General features: G+C 50.2%; 1 protein-coding gene across 2 annotated transcripts in view; it reads right to left on the reverse strand.

Moving 5' to 3' along the window:
- LOC117226158 (cell adhesion molecule 2) overlaps window positions 1–22,065 on the reverse strand; it is a 129,823-nt gene that overhangs the window by 76,061 nt on the left and 31,697 nt on the right. For both annotated transcript variants that reach the window (XM_076525047.1, XM_033480220.2), the window contains exon 3: window positions 9,416–9,491. In XM_076525047.1, the coding sequence (XP_076381162.1) occupies window positions 9,416–9,491 (76 nt within the window). The remainder of the gene's footprint in view (window positions 1–9,415; window positions 9,492–22,065) is intronic.

Genomic DNA, 22,065 nt, shown 5'->3' on the forward strand with positions numbered 1-22,065 from the left:
GGGGGAGGTCGGGGTGTGCGTGTGCGCCGGTATATCGTAGCGTGCACCCTGCCACCGGAGGCGGGAAGAAAATTTAATTGGTAGAAAACGCGTTTTCGCAGCGTGACTCGCAGTTCGAGTGGTTTGTTATCCAAACGATCGTCGCAGGGGAAGCAGAAAGAGCGCCGAGGCTGCAAGCGCGGTATCGTTTCCCGTCTCTCAAAATCGACGACTACGACCGCGGCGTTGGGCGACGATGACGTCGGCGACGACGATGTCGGCGTCGACGATGTCGGCGACGACGACGACGACGACGTTTCGAAGGCACGTCGGCGCGGCGTTCCGCGTTCCGCGTCCCCCGTCCCGTTTCTCCGAATTACCCCGACGAATTTTCCGTCGGCCGAGTTTCGTCGGCGCGCATTAACGAGGTCGTTTCGGCGTGCACGGCCGAAGCTATTACCAGACAGAGGGATAAGCAGAAGGGAGCAGGGCCGGATGAAAATCCGAGGAGCTCAACCGACGCGTTGCGGAGCGGCGCGGCGCGGAGCGGAACGGAATAGCGGCGCGGCGCGGCGCGTCGCGTTTCAGGTGTCGAGCCGACCCCCGTGTATAATCGTAACGCGAGCCTATCCGTGCTCGTTTAATTACTTTACGAATATTAATTGTCGCTCGAGGATTAGCGGAGCCGCGGCGCGGGCACGCGGTCTCGTTCGCGCAGAACGAACTAGCCTGTTGCGCCCCTCGATTTCATCCAGGACTACGATCGGAGTTAGTAATCGAGTTAGTAATCGCCGATTAACCGTCCTGCAGCTCGATCCGATTTCGTTACACCGCCAGAATCGAGCGTGTTGACGCTCCCTCTAGCTATCACCCAACTCCTCTCTCACTCTCTCTTTGCATCCGCCCGCGTCCTCGTTTTTCCGCTGAAATCCGGATCGGAAAAAAATAACCGGGGAAGCGTGGAAAAAAAGCTATCGCGGCACACGGGCGGATTCGCAAATCCTTCGGGACGCTTGCTAGTTTTTCTAAGAACGAGATCAACGGAAAGGGAACTCGATTAGCAAATTGATGGAACTCCGATCCGAACCAACCTCCCCGTTTAGCCATTCTCTTTCTCTCCCTCCCTCCGTCTCTTTATCCTTGTCTCTCTCTCTCTCTCTCATTCTCATCTTTCATAGTCCGTTCCTCCTCCGCCCGGCGCGTCGTAAAGCTTCGATCGCGGATGTTGATCAATTACCGTAATTGTACGTAGTTTCCTTCATTGGGAGGTTGTTGTCACGCGACAGAGACCGGTTCGGACGCGACCGTTCGTGCGGGCCAGCGCAAGCAATCACGTTAAAGCGCATACCGACGAGAACCTGCACGCTCGTCGCGCGATTCCCAGCGGCACCGACGCGAGGCGCCGCGCGCCGCCTCGTTTATCCGCTCGATCGCTTTTTAACTCGCGTCCCCGGCTGCTCCGATCCGTCTCGCGAATCCCGACTCGCGGGATACCGGGATGCTCTTCGTCCGCGGATCTGCCGCGGAAAAAAAGGAGAGAACTCCGAACCGACGGCGTTCGATCGCGTCGGGATCGCCCTTCGTCGCGGCGTGTCTTTTCCCGTCGTTCGCGGTAATCGAGACGCTCGAATCCTCGTGGATAAAATTCTCGTCCACGGTGTGCAGCACAGTTCGCACAACTTAGTTGTACAGAGACCGACGGGCAGAATTTGAATATAGATATCCACGGCTCGGCCAAGAGTTTGGGACTTAACTGCGGTACGTGTGGCTAGAGGCGCGCCGTCGGGCGGGATCCAATACGGTTCGTGACTCCGTAATATCGTGTCGGATGCACGGACGAAGGGTGGCTATCCAGGAGGATCGACAAAAGGTAAGCGGTGCGACGACATCGGGCATCGGGCGACGAGCGTGTGCCGGATAGTTCGGTCGCTCGGCTGTTCCGGCGAGCCGGTAGCGTAGGATCGTTGCACCATTGCGGAGCGACGTGGTCGCATCGTCGCATCGACGTACCCAGGGGGGCATCGGTGGGGGTTGGCTCGATGGCGAGGGCACAGCCGCCGCCGCCGCCACCACCGTCACTACCGCCACCGCCACCGCACCTCTGCCGTCGCCGTAGCAGCTCCCTAGCTCCCAGCTGCAGCTACTGGAAAAGGGATTGCCGCATTCGAGCGTAGGTGCACAATTTGGAGGGCCGCGTCCTGGGATTGATTTGCATCCACCGGCTCATTTGCCGGGTCGTGTCCTGCGGGAACACCGCCCCACCCGGTCCCTTGTTTTCCCCTGCACGCCGCCGCGCGCTTCCCTTTAAGCCCCGCCGCCTCGCCTCTCCGGCCGCGTCCTCTCCACGACTCGATTCTTTATTCCGTCGCGCCGCAAAGTTCTTCGTCGGTCCCATTGTCTCCAGCCGGAGAGTCCCATTGTTCGAGCACGGAACAGCCGTCGAACGACCATGGAACATAGGACCTTGGAACTCCGTCGCGACGACGACGACGACACACGGCGGCCGGTACTTTCGCTTTCGTCGCAAGCCTTTGTACCGATCGCCGCGCGTTTCGATCTCGCTTTCCGTTCGAATTCTTGCTGCCAATTTGCCGAAATCTCCATGGCGAAATTAGAGAAGCGCGAGGGACGGGGCGCGGACGGACGGGGAGAGACCAACGAGCCGGAGCTCGCGAAGGACGGTAAACTAATTTGCAATTTATACCCCGGCTCGGGGAACGGTCTGGTCTCTTTGGCGCAACCCGTCGTCGCGCCGTCGTCGTCGTCGTCGTCGTCGTCGTCGTTGCTCCGACGTTCGACCGACACCTCTCGTCAAAGAACTCCGTCCCCTTTCAGCGCGGCCGGGCCTCTCTCTTTCCTGGCGTCGCGACGCCGACGCGGCACGACGCGCCCGGACGCGCGACGCCTCCGTCGAAACGATCATCTCCGAGTCGCCCTCGCGCATCCGGAATGAGAACCCGGACGATTCACGTATCGAACAGTCGGAAATCGACGCCTGGACGTTGCCGCCTGCTCTTCCCCCGCCCCCTTTGTCTTCCTTCCCCTCGCCCCGCGGCGCACGCTTGATTAACGCTTTGACAATTATCTGACGCGCTCAGTGAACCCCGACTGCCAAGATCGAACTTCTGCTGTCCCGTCTATAAGTTTCCGGCCGCTTAGATATTTACGAGTTCAAATGTCACGCAGATGTAAATCGTTTTATGGATGAATTACTGCAAATTAAATATTATTCTTAAATGTTACGATTTTTCGATATTTATTGGCAAGCAGTGTTGCTTTAATCGTGTAAGCGTAGATGTAGAAACGTAAAATTACGTTAATTCGGCGAAATTAGGGTTCCTGAGATCATTTGCAGTAACTTTTTCCTTTACAAAAATTTCCTCCGAGGCATCGTTAACGAGTTATTAACGGAAGAACACTGACCAATGAGAAGCGAGCTCCACCGGCGCGTGGAGACCGGACCAATGAACGGAACTGGGCTTCCTTCGCTCGCCCGCCTCTCATTGAGGCCGAGCGCGCCTCTCATTGGTCACTGTTCTTCCGTTAATAACTCGTTAACGATGTCCCGGAGAAAAATTTTGTAAAGGAAAAAGTTGCTGCAAATGACCTCGGGTACCCCTAATTTCCCGGAAGTACGATAATTTTGTGACACCTTGCACATACAAATAGAACAGTCTCACGACTTCAGTTTGAGGTCGCTGCATCTTCTCGTCGATCATAATTCATCCATAAAATAAGCTATGTTTGCTAAGATGTTCGAACGATGTTCGCAAACATATCCGGAAACATATTCGCTGGGGTGCGAGTCGACGAAGGTGCTTCGGTAACCACGGCAGCAATGAAATAGTACGGTCTTTCCTTATCTATCTATATAACAGCGGTCTCCCGGTACGACTTCGTCGGATAATTGTGGTATCAGCGGCGTTGCTTCGGGATTTGTAAGATCGGCCGAATTCTTGCCTATTCACGGGCACACGACGGATTAATCCGTGATATTCAAGATCCGCGGCAAAGTCCGCGATTTATGAGAGGTTTCGCGTACGCAGGGGCTTACGTAAAATTGTCATGACCCATAAACGGGTCACGGGTCTCTGACCGCATTAAAAATGAATTTTTGCCGGCGACATATCGAGCGCACCGGGCCGGAATCTGCAAGAAAGGACGATCATCGTGATAAATCTTGACGTTTCAGATTCTGTTTCAAAATTTAAGGTGTCCCGATCTCATGAAATTTGTATGACGCAGAGAGACGTCGACGGTCGACGGCGGATACGTTAACACGCTTGTCCACGTCATAACCGGGGCTCGTCTACCTGCACACAACTGTACTCTCATTCTCCACCGTTGTGCTATCTAGTCAGTCTGTTTACTTCTCTCTCTCTCTCTCTCTTTCTCTCTTTCTTCGTCCAATTCATCCTCGCGTTCTCTCGCGTTACACGCTGCCAGGAAGTTTAAGTTTTGTTAGCGTTCCGTCTCGTTACACGCATACGAGGCTTTTCTTTCACTCCTCCTCTCTCTCGCCTCCTCTCTTTCTCTTTCTCTCCGCGGCGGTTGACTTTTCCTCGGCGCGTTCCAAAAGAAACACTTGTCTGTTACCCGGCGCGAGACACGCCGATGGGTTCGTACAATTCATTTAGCCGTGGAACGCCGGATCGGGGAGCTTCCCGTCGTGTCAGAGCCGGCTGAAACTTCGGCGAATCATTACGAGACGATGACGCCACTCTTTCCGCGCACCTTTCCGCGCTGTCACAGGCGTAGGTGTCCCGGTGTGCGCGATAAAATATAATGCAGCGGCATTCTCCGGACGCCGGTTCATCGAGCACCGGGCACCGTTGCTTGAATGCGCGGCTTTGTTTGTCCGCCAATAAAAGAATTCCGCGAGTTTATCTATTCATCTTGTCACCGTATCAATGGGACGCGTATCAATGCACGTAAAAGGATGCTCGAGCATCCATCTGCATTCCAATGCAGCCGCTGTACGCCCTGGCGATTCTGTCGCCGGGTTATTATTTACGGGTCTCCCCCAATTTAAGCGGCGGAACGCGCGGGGCTTCTTCTTTGTCCCGCAAAAATTCGCCGTAACAGAATCAGTTATCGCGCGCGGAACGTAACGAGAGTTACGTCTGCCGCGGTTTGATCATCCCGCCCGGCCGGCGGGTTTCATGGAAATCAACTTCGCCGAGTTCGTGCGACGCTGCGAACGAAGCGTGTTGGATCTCGACGTCGGCAACGCGGCGACGTTCTCCGGTCGGCCTGACGACGACGACGATAACCAACGGGCTGGCGACGTCGGGGCAAATGGAACGCGACGAGACGCGACGAGACGCGAAGCGCAGACGAAGCAGCCCCGCGTTTCCAGGCGAGACGCGCGAGGCAGGGAACGCGAATCGACGAGGGAAACGAGCGAGAACGAACGGAGGAACGGCAGCGTCGATTGAAAGGTGGGAAAAGGCGGCGGGGATCGAGCTGCTCCTCTTTCGACGCGGCTGCTCGACGTATCGAGAAAGTGCACACACTCCAATTTGCCGGCGCTTCGCGCGCTCTTCGACTTCTCGTTTACGACGTTACGTGGCGAGCATACTGCCGCTTTGAGCTCCGCGGGCACCGTGGAAATGGAAGGTGGCAGACCGGTTTCCGGTGCTTTCCGCCGAATAGATCCCGCGGATCGTCGGCGATTTCTAGATCGTCCTATCGTCGTCGTCCCCCCCGCGCGCGCGCTTCGTGCGGACCCGAGCTTCTTGTTTTTTCCCTTCTTCGCGCGATACGAAGCACCCTCTAGCGCGCGTGCTCGCTCGGCTCGGCTCCGCGCCGCGCCGCTTCGCTCCGCGCCGCTTCGGTCGACCTTATTTTCTACGTGAAAAGTCGTTGAGCCGGCGCACCACTAATTAGAATGCATATTCCGGCCAGCCGTAATTGTAGGACGCGCGCGACGTTGCGCCATAATTTCATTACGTTTTAATTAACATGCTCCCAACGGCGACTTAAAGATCCCGCGAAGGATCCTCGAGGCGGTCCGGGGCTTTCCTCCTCCTCCTCCTCCTCCTCCTCTCGCTTCTCGATATATCTGACCATCGCGCGTCGATACGGGCACGAGCCTCGTTTCCTGCCGGAAGACGCCTCGGATTCAAAGCGGAGCCTCGCGCGCAATTACCGGCTAGACGTCCCCGCGAGAAACGAGTCGTTGCTCGTTGCCGGCGAACACCGGATCGGTCAATAGACGGCCGATTCCGGCCGGTTAATTTGCCGGATCGTCGAAAACCGTTCGGCGCCGAGTGTGTCAGGGACCGGACCTGGCTCCGGGCGACGTCCCCGGCACCGAAGGGATCATCGCGGGTCGAGATTGCAGGACACTGGCGCCCCATCACGAACGGTTTATCGACGGAATTATCGCCCGTCCGTTTACCTTACTCCCGGGGACCATTATTATAAACTTCGCCCGCTATTCTATTAATGCGACCGTAACCATCTGCTAATCGAGCCACAGGAGAGCGCCTCCTTTTTGTCCACGCGTTCGGGCGCGGGCTGTGCCGTTCTAACGCTTCGGCTGCAGCGTCGCGCGTACAATGGTAGTCGCGTGCCTTTAACACTGGATTTATGGAAAACCGTCAAAATGACGGGTCGCTAGTTTTGTTAATTTACGATTGTTCAGATTGTAAAGATACACTTAGGAGTTGTTTATTCGATTCATGCGTTACTTGTGGCAAATGTTGCAATAACGGTTGTTAAAAAATCAGAATAAATGTCTCATTTTTAAGCTAATAAGCTAATATAAGCTAATTTAAAACAGCTGTTCTTTGTGCTTAGTAAATCTAGTGTTAAGCAGTTAGCTGTGTTCGACGAGTATACTCGTCATGGTTATGTCAAGACCATGTCAAGGTTATGGAGAAATCGTCAGAGAACTCGTAATGGAGAACTGGCAGTATTCTCTGCCATGACGAGTATACTCGTCGCGCTTAAAAAGTAGTGACCATTGGCTATTTAAATTGTAATTCTAGTGGAAACGAAAACATATTCTCAAATTATAAGATGTTTAGAATATTTTGAGATCAATCCTACATGAATATGTTTACATTGTTATAAAAATAATATTAGAAAAGAATCGCGATATTGAAATATATGCCATCATGCATCGTTCCTTGCTTTGCTTTGAATACCACTCTATAGCAGCAATTTGAATTTTTAACTTTTATAAGTATTTGATTAGTAATAATATAATGGATTAGTAATAAAATTGTTAATTTTATAAAACAAAACCGTCACCACGGCTAATTGATTAAGGACACTTGAAAAACGGTATACGGTAAATTCTCCATAATTGAGCCCCAGCTTGAGACAAATTTGGGAAGACAATGGACAATTTAGGAAGTGGAGGTACGATTATTCGAGCCTTTTATAGTTATTGACAATCGATAACTATATAAAAACGAGCCACAACGCTAAAATAATCGTATCACCTCTCTCTAAATTGTCCATTTTTGTATACTGAATCTGAGCGTCAATTAGGGAGAATTTACTGTAGATATTTTCAAACAGGATTAAAAAGCTTCTTTTTTAAATAATAGAGTCACTAGTATGAGATAACCTTGACAATAGAGTCACTAATTTAGTGACTATTAATGATAAAATAATCGTATCACTTCTCCCCAAAATGTCCATTTTTGTATACTGAATCTGAGCGTCAATTAGGGAAAATTTACTGTACATATTTTCAAACAGGATTAAAGAGCTTCAATCTTTTCTAAACAATAGAGTTCCTACTAAGTCATTACTGACAATAGAGTCACTAATTTCTACTAGACAATGATCGAAATACTTTTCAAAATTCTGCTGCTACTTAGAATAGCAACAAAAATGCAAAACTACTGCCTCTATCATCATTGAACAAAATTCAAACCGTTCAGTCCAGTATTAAAAAAGTTGCACCGTTTTTCAATTGTCCTTAAATACGTACATTCGTCGCGGTACGTGATAGAATTATTAAAAATTTAATATCTCCGCTAATCCGTTGTAAATTCTCAATCTTACAAAGATCCGCAACAGGCAAGAACGTCGAACAAATAATCGACGACACACACAACTTTACTTCGCCGCTTCGATTTCATTGAATAAAGTACGGCGATGTCGCGAAACGTTTGAGGCCGCCGCCGTTGCTGCCGATTCTTAATAAATTTATCGTCCGAGATGCGCGCAGTCGTTTGGCAGCGCGGAAGAAAAACAAGAGGGAACAGCTTATCGATGCAAGAGCATCGGAAGCTGATCCGGCCGGGGAGCACAAAGAATCGGGAATCTGGCAAAGAGAATAGGAAAGCAGGGAGATGCAACCGATGCAGCTATGCCGGCCCTGTGCAACGCTGCCTCCGAGGGACTCCGCGGAGGGAATAAGCGGGCGAAGTCGGCGAACAATCGTAAATTTTCGTTACTCTATCGCGCTGATTATAAGCTAACTACTTGCCCCCGGAAAAATATCGTGCATTTTTTAATAAAGCGAAACAAATGGGACCGGCTAAATATCTATCTATCTATCTATCGGAGGAGGAGGAGGAGGAGGAGGAGGATTTACTGCTGCCGCGAGAAACGGCAGCGGAAAAAAAAACAAAAAAGAAAAAACAGGTCGATTCGTCGCGTAGAAAGGCAAGAAAGAAGTCTCGGGAAACAAACGTTTGACAGTTTTAAGGAGCGCGACCGAGCAACGGCGACAGTTTTTCCCGAATCGATGGCCGCGTCGACGACAACGACGACGACGACGACGACGACACTCCCGACGCTGGCTCTTCGGCGCAGGAATTTTCTTAGCATTTCAGCTTTTTCTCTGCGGCGGCCTGGCCCGCGAGTGTCTCGATTTAGAGAGCGAGAGAGAGAGGGAGAGAGAGAGAAAGTGGGATGGAGGGTAAAATCCGGTGCCGCGAGAAGAAACGCGAACGAGTTCGGAAGAGATCTCTCGGGAGCCGGCCGTTGTGGCATCGTTGGATCGAGTTTGGTCGCGGATGGCCCCGTGAATCGTCTCTTTTCGGCCCGAGAAAACCCGCCGGAAGAAACCCCGGCGCTCGGATTGCGGTCGACGATATCGCGAGTATAAATAAATAAACGCCCTCCGCGCGGCGATACGAGCTCGAGAGGATCTCCCGGTCGGTCCGCGTCCCGTATCATCTCTTATTTTTAATTTTATTTACCGTGGCGGCCGGCGAGCGTAAACCCGATACGTTATTGGCCGGTGCCTTATCGATGTCTTTACGAGTTCGCCCGGTTTCCGTTCCGGTAAATAACCGCTCGCCGATCGTTCCCGGCCAGCCGTGTTCGCGCCTCGTAATTTTATTAGACGACCGACGACCAGCGGGATTTTTAACGCCCGATCGATTTCGGCAAGGAGGACCAAACCCCGGCGCGGAATATCGGCGAAGTGCGGCAGAAGATGCATTCGCGAGGTGAGCACTCTTACCTGCACTCGAGGAGCGCGCTCGCGCCTCGTAGAGTGTACGCCGGCACGTGTAAGTGCTGCAGCCTCAGGCCGGCCACTGGAACAGAAAGAAGAAACATTTCTTATCAGTCGAGAAGCGTCGGATACAACCGGCTCGACGTTTCGCGTTTTCGCCGTTTCCGGTTACGGTAATGTCTCCCTTACTGACGCTCAGATTGTGCACGGAAATTGGACAATTTGGGAAGAGGGGACACGATTATTCGAGCGCTTGCGGCTCCTTTTTATAATCGTTGACGATTCGTTAGTATACAAACAAACCGTAAAGCTCGAATAATCGCATCTCCTCTTCACAAATTGTCCGTTTTTGTGCACAATCTGAGCATCAGTAAGGGAGACATTACTGTAGTCGCGGGCGGCCGCGCGCGGATGAGTCAGACGCGCGCGATTAGTCGCATGCTACGTAGATTGTTATTTCTATTATCAGTTATCGCTTTTTGTCTCATCTTTTATTGCCATTTAACCCTTTGCACTCGAGACTATTTTAACGCGAAAATTAAGACGTTTGCTTCGACCTACAATATTTCCATTTGATATCATTGTTTTTACTTGATGCGCGTGAAATTGGTCGTGCATACTTATAGAAGGCTTGTATTATTTGACAAATTATCGAATACACAGACTAACTTCATAATGTGACAATTCTTTTGAAAATAGTGTAGCAATTTCTAGCGTCGCCTCAGAGTCGTCACTTGAGTGCAAAGGGTTAATTTATAATCACTGTTATTATTGTTACTATTTGCGTGCTACGAATTTATTGTTCAGTATATCGCAGTCTTGCAGATAGAACAATGTGTGCGGAGAAGGAGAAAATCACTTTTTGAAATCGATTGAAATTTGAATGTTGAAAGAAGGCGATGGAGAATTTCTGTTGAGAATTCTGACGATAGGATATCTACAATGATAATATAATAATATCTATATAATAATAAAATAATAATATCTACAACAAGCGAGACGAAGAGGATTATTATAGCACATCGATGAGAAAACATTTACCAAATAATGACGATATAAAGACGGTTCTTTAGATTGAGTAAAGAACAAGTCAACTTTGTCTGAACTCTATCTTCACAATGGCCAACCTATTACGATATTTAAAGCAAATTAAAGCGTGTAACAGATCATAATCTACCCGAGCCACTGAAGAAAAAAACGATGACAATAACATTTCGCACATTTTTATACGTAAACGTTGAATATAACCGCAATGCGTTCGCATCCAGAGACAGCTTCCGAACCAGACGACCGTCAGACGCACACGTCGGACGCAACGCTTGGAAATCGCTTGTAGGAAAACAAAAGCATTATCTTCCGTTACATCAGTATAAATGCGTCGGACGCGTATAGGAAATCCCTTCCGTCTCTGCGGAAAGGGTGGCAGGAGAACCGGGCGAAGAGGGCCGGGAGGGGAAATAAGAGAAGGGTCCAGAGGAGGAGGGCGAGGAGTAGGAGCGTTTTCCGTTCGGAATTCGCGCGAACGAAAGCCTCTTTCGTTCGGATTCGACCAACGCTTGACCTACTCGCCGCGTCACAATGGAGGCATTAAAAAAACAGCTCTGCCTCTCTCTTTCTTTCTCTGGCCGCCTTCGGTATATTTCGACGACAAATTCTCGCGACCTTCGGGTCTCGGGCCTCGGGATCGAACGCTCGAAGAAAAGCTTGAAAAGTCCAGGGGACTCGCTGCGATCGAACGAGATCGAGAGGGGGGGATGGGGGTGGAGGGGGTTGGGAAAACCGCGAGTGGATGGATCGTGCTAGATGCTCAAACAATGCTCCGCAAACTCCATTGTACCGTCCTTTGTGATCGTTCTCCTTGCCGTCCTCCCTCTTCCTCGTTTCCTCGCCTTGCCACCCTCGCCACGGCTCGACTCGACTCGACTCGAGGCAAGACGAGGCGAGGCGAGGCAAGTCGAGTCGAGCCGAGCCGGGCCGAGGCGAATCGCGTGCGCGCCGCGGCCTTCTATAATCCCTTCTAGGTCAACGTCGTGGACCAATAACCATGGAAAACGCATCGAGATGCAATTATCCGATCCGAACGTCGCCGTTTAACCCCCTCCCGCGGCCCCGACCCCCGCCCGATCCGAACAGACGCGACCATTCCGCGGAGAAACGTACGATGGCTTTCGAATCGATCGGCCGCTTTGTGCGAGCGCGCGAGCCAATAATTGTCCGGGAAAAGAACTATAACTTTTCGCCGAGATTCCGGTACCGGTGTCGCCATTGTTATCCCACGAATGCCGCGGAGCTCGTTCGGTTTCGCGCCGCTTTGTGCCCGCGGCTCGCGGATTGATTCTTCGCCCCGATAAGCCGTAGGTGTCCGCCGTTTATTTTACGGAATTCGAGTGACCGACGTTCGTTTGCTTAATCGTTTCGCTTTTTAGAGGCGGCTCCACCTTTTCCTTGTTTCGTTACCGACCCGGGACGTTGCCTTTTTGTTTCAGGGAAGAAGATGGATTGCGGGCGAGCAACATCGGGAGAACGGTCCGACGACACATACCACTTAACGCGAGCCGCATAATGACCGGCGCGACAATTTTTATCCCGAAATTATCATTCTCATTCCGAGATTACCATTTTTATTCTGCGATTATCTTTTGCTCTTAAAATTTCCGGTATTATTCAACGATTCTTTTCTTTTCTATTCTGAAATTATTAGTTTTATTCTGTAATTATGACTTTTAATCTACGATTTTTATCTTTATCCTGAAATGACTAGGTTTATTCCACGATTGTAATTTTTATTATAGAAATATTATTTTTATTTACGCTACAATCGTTATTTTTATGCCATAATTTTTATTTTTTATTTTAAGATTGCAAAGATGCCTCGACCGATTTATAATCTTTATATATTTATGATCTTTATCATAGAAATATTATTTTTATTTATGCTACAATCGTTATTTTTACGCTACAATCTTTATTTTTATCTTAAGACTGCAAAGATGCTTCGACCGATTTTTTATCTTTATCCTGAAATGACTATGTTTATTCCACGATTATAATTTCTATCATAAAAATATAATTTTTATGCTACAATCGTTACTTTTACGCTACAATCTTTATTTTTATCTTAAGACTGCAAACATCCCTCGACCGGAAATCATCAACTAAATTTATTTATTCGAACACGTGCACGAATACTTTGCGAGCGAAGATTTTTTAAACGTAACAAAGTCTCACGCGATGATCCTGGTGTCATCGGCACGTCAACATGGGTCCTCGAAGGGTTAACAAAAATTACGAAAGACTCGAATAACTTCGGTCGCGCAATTTTGACGAGGCGCGTCTCTTTCGGCGCTCGGTATTATCAGCGTTGCGAATAACGCACCCCCATTCAGAAGTGTCCGGCAAGTTCGCAATAAAAGACGACCGGCATGGATCACGGCGATAGGTGTTTACGAAGTCGTAATAATCCTCAGGATCCGCGGGCTGTACCAACAACTTGGCCGTGCGTGGAGGTGCTCGCGGGTTTTGACTGATTCGAAAGGATTCCGCGCGGCCGTTTAATTAAACGCGGGCGATATTTTATGTCGAGTGTGCCGCCGCGCCGGAAGAAGAACGACGACGGAGGCTGGCCCGGCGGGCTTCCTCTGAATCGTAATATACGCTGTCCGTGACGCGGCATTCCGCGTTCCAGCGCGGTGTGTCCGAGTCGCCCTAAATGGTTCTTGTCCTCCCATTCTTTCCCTGTATATGCGCGGGACACGCGGCCTTTTCCGCCGTCTCTCTCTCTCCCTCTCCCTCTCTCTCTTTCTCTCTCTCTCTCTCTTTCTTTCTCTCTCAGCCGTGACTTTTAAAAGCCCGCGAGCGCGACGCGCGTGCCGCAGGCCGGGTCGCGGCGCGCCGCGCGGCGCGTATCGCGGCTCGCGCGCGGCCGTAATTTCGCTTCGCGATGACTTTTCCCCCGGTGAAACGCGATCTCTCGGACGTTTCGCGTACGTGGCCGGCTTGTAAGTTACTCGGCCAGAAAGAAACGTTCCCCGCGGTTAATCTCTTGCACGGTCGCGCCGCTTAATCCGCCACTCACGGACCAGGATGCATTGTCCTTCTAATTACCCCGGGCCAGGATCTTAATGGACTTGGAAATGCCAGGCGTGTCGGTGCCGCGCCGCACTCGAATTACGCAAACGTGCGAGGACTTTTTAATCGAAATCGCAGGCGCCGCGGCGAGCGCGCGTTATCGCATTTTTAATAGCGACGCGACGTTGCTGCGTTCGGGGACCGCAACGCTGTTTTTCACCGCGACGCACGACCGCACCGCGAAGATGCCGCGCGGCTCGATGATCGGACACCGTCCTGAAAACCGCGATCCGCGACAATTTTCACCGTGTCTCGTCGGTTCCGTTATCACAGTTCCGCCTAATTGACGCTTAGATTGTCCGCAAAGATGGACGATTTGGGAAGGGGAGATACGATCATTCGAGTCTTGCGGTTTATTGTTATAGTTATAAATTGTTCACAATTATAAAAACGAGCCGCAAGGATCGAATAATCGTATCTCCCCTTGTCAAATTACCCATTTTAGTGGACAATCTGAGCGTCAGTGAGGGAGACATTAATGTACAATAATGTCTCTCTAATTGACGCTTGGATTGTTCACAAAAATGGACGATTTGGGAATGGGAGATACGATTATCCGTGTCTTCAGGTTCGTTTTTATAGTTATAAATTGTCCACGATCGTATCTCCTCTTCCCAAATTATCCAATTTAGTGGACAATCTGAGCGTCAGTAAGGGAGACATTACTGTACAATAATGACGCTTAGATTGTCCACAAAAATGGACGACTTGGGAAGGGGAGATACGATTATTCGCGTCTTTCGGTAGGTTTTTATAGTTACGAATTGTCAACAATTATAAAAATGAGCCGGGAGACTCGAATAATCGTGTCTCCTCTTCCCAAACTGTCCATTTTCGTGCACAATCCGAGCGTCAGTAAGGGAGACATTACCGTGTTCGCGCTCTGCAAAAAATGACTCGGTCGTCCGACAAACGTAGGAGCATTGGCCGCGTACAACTCGGGAGAGCCGTTTATTAACGAACGGTAACTCGATTTCGGAACGAATCGCAAGTTGCGGGGAATCGATAACTCGCGCACAGAATCGTGGATTCGCCGTCTATGTTTCTAGCGTTTTCGGTACGCGACGGGACGCGACGGCCAGTCGAAAACCGGCCCGGAAACTACGACAATAACGTCGCTTCCGGTGTACGTAGCGGAATCGTCCATTGAATTAGAGCGCCCGCGGCATCGTTAATCGAGATAAGCGAGTTCGAGTCTCGACTACTCGGCTTTTGATCGAACGGTCGTGACGCGGGTCACGAGTGCGCCCTATCGGCGGCCACGACTCGATTTCCCCTCGCTCAGGAATTAATTGCACGCCGCGCCGGTTCGACTTTGAATAGCCACTCCAAGTCTGTTCTCCGGTAAACTCGTCTTCTGCGCTCCGCCCGGCTCCCTTCGGCCCGCGAGCACCGCTCTCCCTCGAGTTCTCTTCTCTTTCTTCGCTGGCGTCGTCGCGTCGCGTCGCGGACCGTCCTCGCGAACCTTTCCACGACAATCCTCGCCATCGAATCCTGCCGAAACTCGCACGAGCTATCAAAACCTAGACGCGGATAATCTCGTTCGGGAGGATGGCTGGGGCCGGAGGAACCGGCGTCGATCGATTATCGGGCCGCGTTCCGTGTCCTGTCCACCGGCGAATCCTCGCTTTTGTCTTTCCACGGCTGCCGGAATTGTCGTTGAAGAACGTCTTCGTTCTTCTCGAACGTGTTTTACGACATGTAACAGGTGCGAAAACGGCGATACAGTTATTTCTACCTGTTAAGAATCCGATTTATAGCAACGTCGTTATCTATTGATTATTACCATAATAAAGATTACGGTGGGAGAAGCGGGGAACGTTGCTTGCGCGTCTAAAAAACATGATATTTTCTGTTCGTCATTCTCTCAGTCTTCGAGCGTGCATCGAGAACATATTACTGTATATTATTGTATAAATTAAAGATTTTTTATCATTTCACACACTTTTCTTCAACTGAATATTTAACACTCCCGAATTCGCGCTCAGATTGCGCACGAAAATGGACAATCTGGGAAGAGGAGACACGATTATTTTCCTTCGTTACTGTCGTTATCGTTTTCTCGTTATTATTCAATCGTTAATTAGTTTATTGTTATTCTGTCTTTACAAATGTGTTTATTATTCGTTATACATTACACGTGCACTGTTAGATGCACTGTTAGGTGCACTATTTATTATTCGCACACGCCTCCATCCCTACATATTAAATCGAGTCGCGAATAACTTCCGCTTCTTTATCAGGTATTTATTTTATTCTTTATTTATTTACTTATTTATTTTTTGTTTCTTTTTTACTCTATTTATTTCGAACCCTTATCCATTTTAGCGAAAACTCGTTTGTCCCGGCGACTCATTGCGGACAGATACGAACGACGGATCCTACCTGGCTGCATCGGAAGTCATTTACGACTCGACCTAATGCATTGGGAAGCAATTAGGCGTCGGCTCCGGGCTGCACGTTTCTCGAAGAGAGCCCAGCCAGGAGCGACGAAACGAGGACACTCGACATTTCGCAAGTATCCGATCGGAAATTGTCGTTGCAACGGAGAGACCTCGCTCTTTTCGAGCCACGGATCCGCGCCACGTAACAGGTGGCAAAGGGCTCGAATTTTTGCCGGGATCGAACAGAGACCGAAGCCAGAGAAGGGTGCCCGTGTCCCCCCCGTTCAAGGGGACAGAATCCGTGGCGGCCAGTCAAAGTTTCCGAATTAAACCGAACGACCGGACGACGGTGACGGACAGTTATGGTCGGTGATCTGTCGCTCGGAGGAGACGCGGCGGGCACTGGGTTGTTGGCGAGCCTCGGAGTCTCGCCGTTCGCCCATAATGGAAACGTTAATGTCGAGTGACGGTTGCGCGGTCGCGTGAAACTCATCCGAACGCGATAATGCCCGACGGTCGTTACCTTGCCGTGTCTCCGGCCTCCTTTCGAGGAGCGGTTTAATTCGCGATAAGTACGTAAGGGGGAATTTAGTCTCGTGGCGTGACGGCAGATACGAGCTAACTGCCTACCCGCTCGGACAGCTGCGCCAGGATAAGATAACGACTCCTCGGACGTCCGACCAAGCCCGCCGGCTCGGGCTCTCTTTATTGGCCCGCGAACTCGTTCGATGCTTCCGACGATCGGGCTCGGTCCGCGCTCTTCTTCCTCGTCTTCTTCGTCTGTTTTGCACACCCGCCGCACAGAGTCGTTTCCCTTCGTGATAACGCGTGTCGCGCCGACCACCGACGAACCGCGTCGCGTCGCGTCGCGACGCCGTGAAATCGATGGAAACTGTTCCGCTCGCGGGTCAAACGAACCGGTAAACAGACGAGCGAGCACGCTCGTCGAACATTCCGTCGCGTCGCGCCACGCTACGATACGTCGATGCTCATTTACCGTCGTTATAATTCATTATCTGCTAACCCTGTGCCCCTTGGAAGCGCGTTCTACTCGCCGGGATTTAGCCCCATCGACCCCTTTTACAGGATAAACAGCGGCGATAGAATAGGGGAACACCGTGGAATCTCTCGTTTTCGAAACAATGGCGAGACAAAATTGCTCGGATCAAGGAATCTTTGGATAATATCGGGCTGGCCAGTGAGTCGTTGCGATTTTCTTTCGGTATTGTTATTTGTTGGGGGAAAAAATGCAACGACTTGTTGGCCGACTCGATTGAATAAACACTTTTTCGCGTTGAATTTCAGGTATTCGAAGCAGCGACTACGAGAGCGAGGCTCGAATACAGTCGATTCTCTCTAATTGTACATAAACACACAGCTCGGATTGTACGTAAAAAAATGGACAATTTAGGGAGAAAAGATGCGATTATTTGAGACTCGCGGTTCATTTTCATAGTTGCCGATTGTTAATACAGTAATGTCTCTCTAATTGACGCTCAGATTGTCCACAGAAATTGACAATTTGGGAAGAGGAGATACGATTATTGGAACCTTGCGTTTCATTTTCATAGTTGCCGGTTGTTAATAATTACAAAAACGAGGTGCAGGGCTCGAATAATCGTATCAATTCTCCTCGAATTGTCCATTTTTCTGTGCAATCTGAGCGTCAGTTAGGAAGAATTTACTGCAATCGTATCTTCTCTTCCCAAATTGCCCATTTCTGTGCACAATCTCAGCGTCAATTAGGTAGAATTTACTGTCTTTAACACTAGAGAACTATGAAATCAGGTGAAATGTCTGGTCTTTCATCTTTTCTTCCACATTTGCTGATATCATAAAAATCTTCCTATGAAAAATGCCTGTCTGACGTAAACGTTTCGTTTACTCTAACTGTACATAAACAGCTCGGATTGTTCATAAAAATGGACAATTTAGGAAGAGGAAATACGATTATTTGAGCCTCGCGGTTCATTTTCATAGTTGCCGATTGTTAATAATTATAAAAACGAGGTGCAAGGCTCGAATATCGCATCAATTCTTCTCGAATTGTCCATTTCTGTGCACAATCTGAGCGTCAATTAGTCAGAATTTACTGTCTTTAACACTAGAGAACTATCAAATCACTCGAAACGTCTGATCTTTCATCTTTTCCTTCACATTTTCTAAGATCATAAAAATGTTCCTGTGAAAAATGCCTTTCCTCCGCCGAGTTCGCTGGCGAACCGAAAAGCCACGCGATCGTAGAAAACGTTAATCCACTCGTTTCCATTCGTTTCCATTCGTTTCGCGTCTCTATGTCGCAGTTGCGTGCCATAATTGCACGCGTGTCCGCATCCGCATCCGCATCCGCATCCGGATCCAAATCGGCAGACGGAATTCGTTGGAAGGGGTGCTGGCTGCAGGTCAAATGAATTCGGGGATCCAGGTGGGGAGAATGTTTCCGCGTTGCCGATCTGTGTCGGCAGGTACTTGGGGATCATTCGGCGGGTGGTTCTCGTCGCTCGTCGCAGTTCGTTGCGTTAGTTAGGTGGAAAACAAGGGCGCGCGGCAGTTGGGAAACGCTCCTCGCTCCGGCGTTTCCCGGTGACTGGGCGGGCTGCTGTTGAACCCTTTTGTGGAACGGCAGTTCCCGGTGCAGAAGAACCGAGGCGCTCGCGTGCGATTCGCAGAACGGCAACGACGACGATATACACAGAGTATCCACGCGCGAATCCTTTTGTCCGTCTTTAGCGTTCCGTTCGAGCGCGTCGCCCTCTTGAGCCGTTCCCGTATCCGAGCGCTCCTCGGATCGGAGATAAATCGGCTTTACGATTCCGAGGCGGGCGAAATTAATTGGCGCGAGAGAGCTAACGAGAACAGAGGGTCGGCGCGGCGCGGTCTGTCGGGAGGGGGGTAGAGGGAGAACGCGAGACCCGGGTTCCCTCATTGAGTCTCGTTTTTCGTCCGGAAAAACCGTCGTTGGCCTTTTCGGCTCCGCGAGCTCGAGCGGAAAACGAAACGGCCGTCTGCCGCGAGACGCGAGTAATGCCACGGGAAGATGTTTCCCTCGTTTAAACGCTTTTTATTCGGCCCTCCCGGAGCATCCGGGTCCACGAAAGCGGGACGCAATCGCGGACCAAACAGCGAACGCTTTTCGGTCAGCTTGTAACGAGCGCCGCGCGATTTCCCGGGCTCCGTCGAGCGTGTAATTGCGCGGAACAGACGTCGACGGAGACGGCAAAAGTGCCAAGGAAAATGCGTCAAAGCTTCCCAGCGAAGCTCCCGGCGTCTCGCGTCGTCTTCCATCCGAGTTTCCGACAATAATCACGGGGCCGCCTCGTTGTCAGCCTGCTCGATCGCGAGCAGGCTGCGGCGCTCGTTCAAAGCGCGGCGAATCGGTAGCGGGGAAAAAATCGTACGCGATCGGGACCGGTCTGATCGCGAAGAGCAGACTTTGATCTTCGATTCAGCGGCGGTTTTAGCCGCGGAAACATTTTTTTTAACTCGTCAGACACGTTACCGTACCAGAATCGCGCGATTATCGAGGGAGAGACTGTCTTCGCTGTCTCACCCGATCCCGCGGACGCAAAAACGTTCTCGGTAAAAAGCAGCTCCGGGGAGCGAAAGCGGAAGCTTCGAGCTTTCGAACGAGCTTAGGTAGCTTGTTCCGCGATTTTTTCCCACGAAGTTACGCCGACAGGAACCTCGACGATCTTCGACCCGCCACGTTTCCCGAACACCTCGGAACGCTTCGCTCTCGGTTAGCTTTATGATCGCGTTGCAATCATGGCGGCGCAACATTTTCACCATTGCAAGAAACAGGACCTCTCCTTGATCAGTGTTTTTCCTTAATAACTGTGTTGCAGCCAAGTGGCCAGGATTTATGGCCACAAGGGACTCAAGAGACCACAAGGCAATCAAGAGACACGGTTCGGAATACAAGAGACCACAAGGGACTCAGGAGACCATAAGGGACTCAAGAGACACCACCAGAGACCACAAGGGACTCAGGAGGCATACAAAAGACTTAGTAACCGGACGGCACACCACGTGCAAAATTCTACCAAGCTCGAAGCTCACAAGGAGCACTAACGAGCATTAACAAACTGACAAATAAAGCCGCGGATTGCATATTCTCGCTAAGGAAAAAGTTACTTCGAACGACCTCAGCAATCATCGCTTTCCGGATGTCAACACAATTACGGAACACCCTGTATAATCCAGCCCAAGAAAATCGCAATTATTTCTGAAGAAAAGGATTAGGATGAACGGTCGAGCGAATCTCTGCGAGGCGAACGCTCGAGAGAGACCGTTCGGGATCGGCGAACGAACGAGGTTTAATAATGGATGATTTCGTTTCGGGCGTCGCCGAGATTCGAGAAGAAGGTGCTCGGGCGGTTCGTTCTCCCGTTTATCTGTCCGGCAGATATCGAGTGCCGATAGGTGTATGCGAACGAGGGCCGTGGGACTCGCGAACGCGACGACCGCGTTCGAATCGGCCCGGGCTTTGCTCGCGGAACGCGTAAAACGACAATAAAGCCGGCTGAGTTTCCGCGCGGAGTAATGGGATCGGGGCGATAAAGAGGGGCCGCGTTATCCTGGAGACGTCGCGAGGCCACGGGGACGAGCCTCGAAATGGCTGCCCGGATGGATAGACGTACGTTACGTCGTAGGCGGAGTGCTAGAATCTCGAGGACAATTTATTTGAGCGTAATCCTGCCTCTGGCTCTCTCTCTCTCTCCCTTTGCCCCGGCGGCCTCGGCCGCCGTCTCGGGGTGCGTGCGCGCGTGCCGGCACCCCGATCAAAGGTGTAAGCGGCTCGAGCACGGAACGAGCGTTGTTTAGCCCGCGGCCGGACAATCGAGTGAACCGAATAAAACCGCCGCCACGGCACGGTGCGTCGTTCGCCTTGTATGTTCGCCGTGTGTGCCCCTCGCTGCGTTGCCGGCACCGCCGGCGATAAATTCTCCCGAGCGATAAGGGTACCGATTTTTGTCTTTACGAGCCTCGACGGGCCCCTCCGGCCGGGAGAAAGGGTCACTTCCGGGTTATGGCGTGACTGCGTCACCTCGCGCGTGTCCCTGCGGGAACAAAAAAACCGAAAGCAAACGCGGGGGCGGCGGAGAATGGGGGACCGCAGCCGGGGGACGCGGGACGGGGTGCTGGAATCGTGGCCTTGCCAACGACCGTTCCAATATCCAATTTCTTTGGTTTAAGATATTGCGCGTGGAAGAGGTATTTAATGGCTCTTTTAGACAGTTCATTTTTTTACAAATTCGCTATTTTAACACGTTCGGCGCCGATCAACCGTTAAAATTACCACGAAGAAGTGGGAAGTCGACGAAGTCTTGCTGGCGTATAGTGTGTTAACACTAAAACTATCGAGTTGTTAACGACTGTTTGGGCTGTTCAGACTAATGTATACTGTTTTATAAGAATGGCAAGATTGAAGTCATTTAAACTCCGTGCGATTTCTATGATAACATGTGCTTGGATAAAGAGGTTTATCTAAAAATGTCTCCTAGAAACATCTTTATAATATCAGAAATCGTAAAAAAGAAAATCAAGAATCAATCATCTTGACTGGTTTGGTAATTCTAGTGTTAATTCTGTGGAACCTCGATTAACCGAACTGGATTTTCCTCGATCTTTGTTGTATAGTATTTTGGTCGTTCGAAATAATAGCGATGAAGGAACTCGATTAGGACTATTGAAGGACCTCGATTAAACCTCGATCTATCATTTTATACCGTTGTGTTAATAAATTCTCTAAAATAATAAGAAATTAATTGTCAACTTTGAATTCGGATAATCGAAGTTCTATTGCATTTTCATGACGTCATAACGGTATACCGCTACCAATCTCTGCCTTAACACTTAACCTACAAATGCAGGTTTCACGTTTCTTTATTTTGAGATTGTTGACATTATAAAGACTATTTTATAGAAAACAATCGAATAAACTCCTCAATTCAACCATACATTATAATAAGAGTAGTGAAACATCCAATTAAACTGAGTCTTGTCGTTCTTATAAAACAGGAGTGGCCAAAGCGTGCTGGTCTGACATTATCAATATTTATTTTAAATTTAAACTCATTTTTGCCTTCAAATTACTACTTCAATTGACACACACGATGTTGATAGACCACCGCCAATACTTCC

Source organism: Megalopta genalis, chromosome 11 (genome assembly GCF_051020955.1).
Source record: "Megalopta genalis isolate 19385.01 chromosome 11, iyMegGena1_principal, whole genome shotgun sequence".
Lineage (NCBI taxonomy): Eukaryota > Metazoa > Arthropoda > Insecta > Hymenoptera > Halictidae > Megalopta > Megalopta genalis.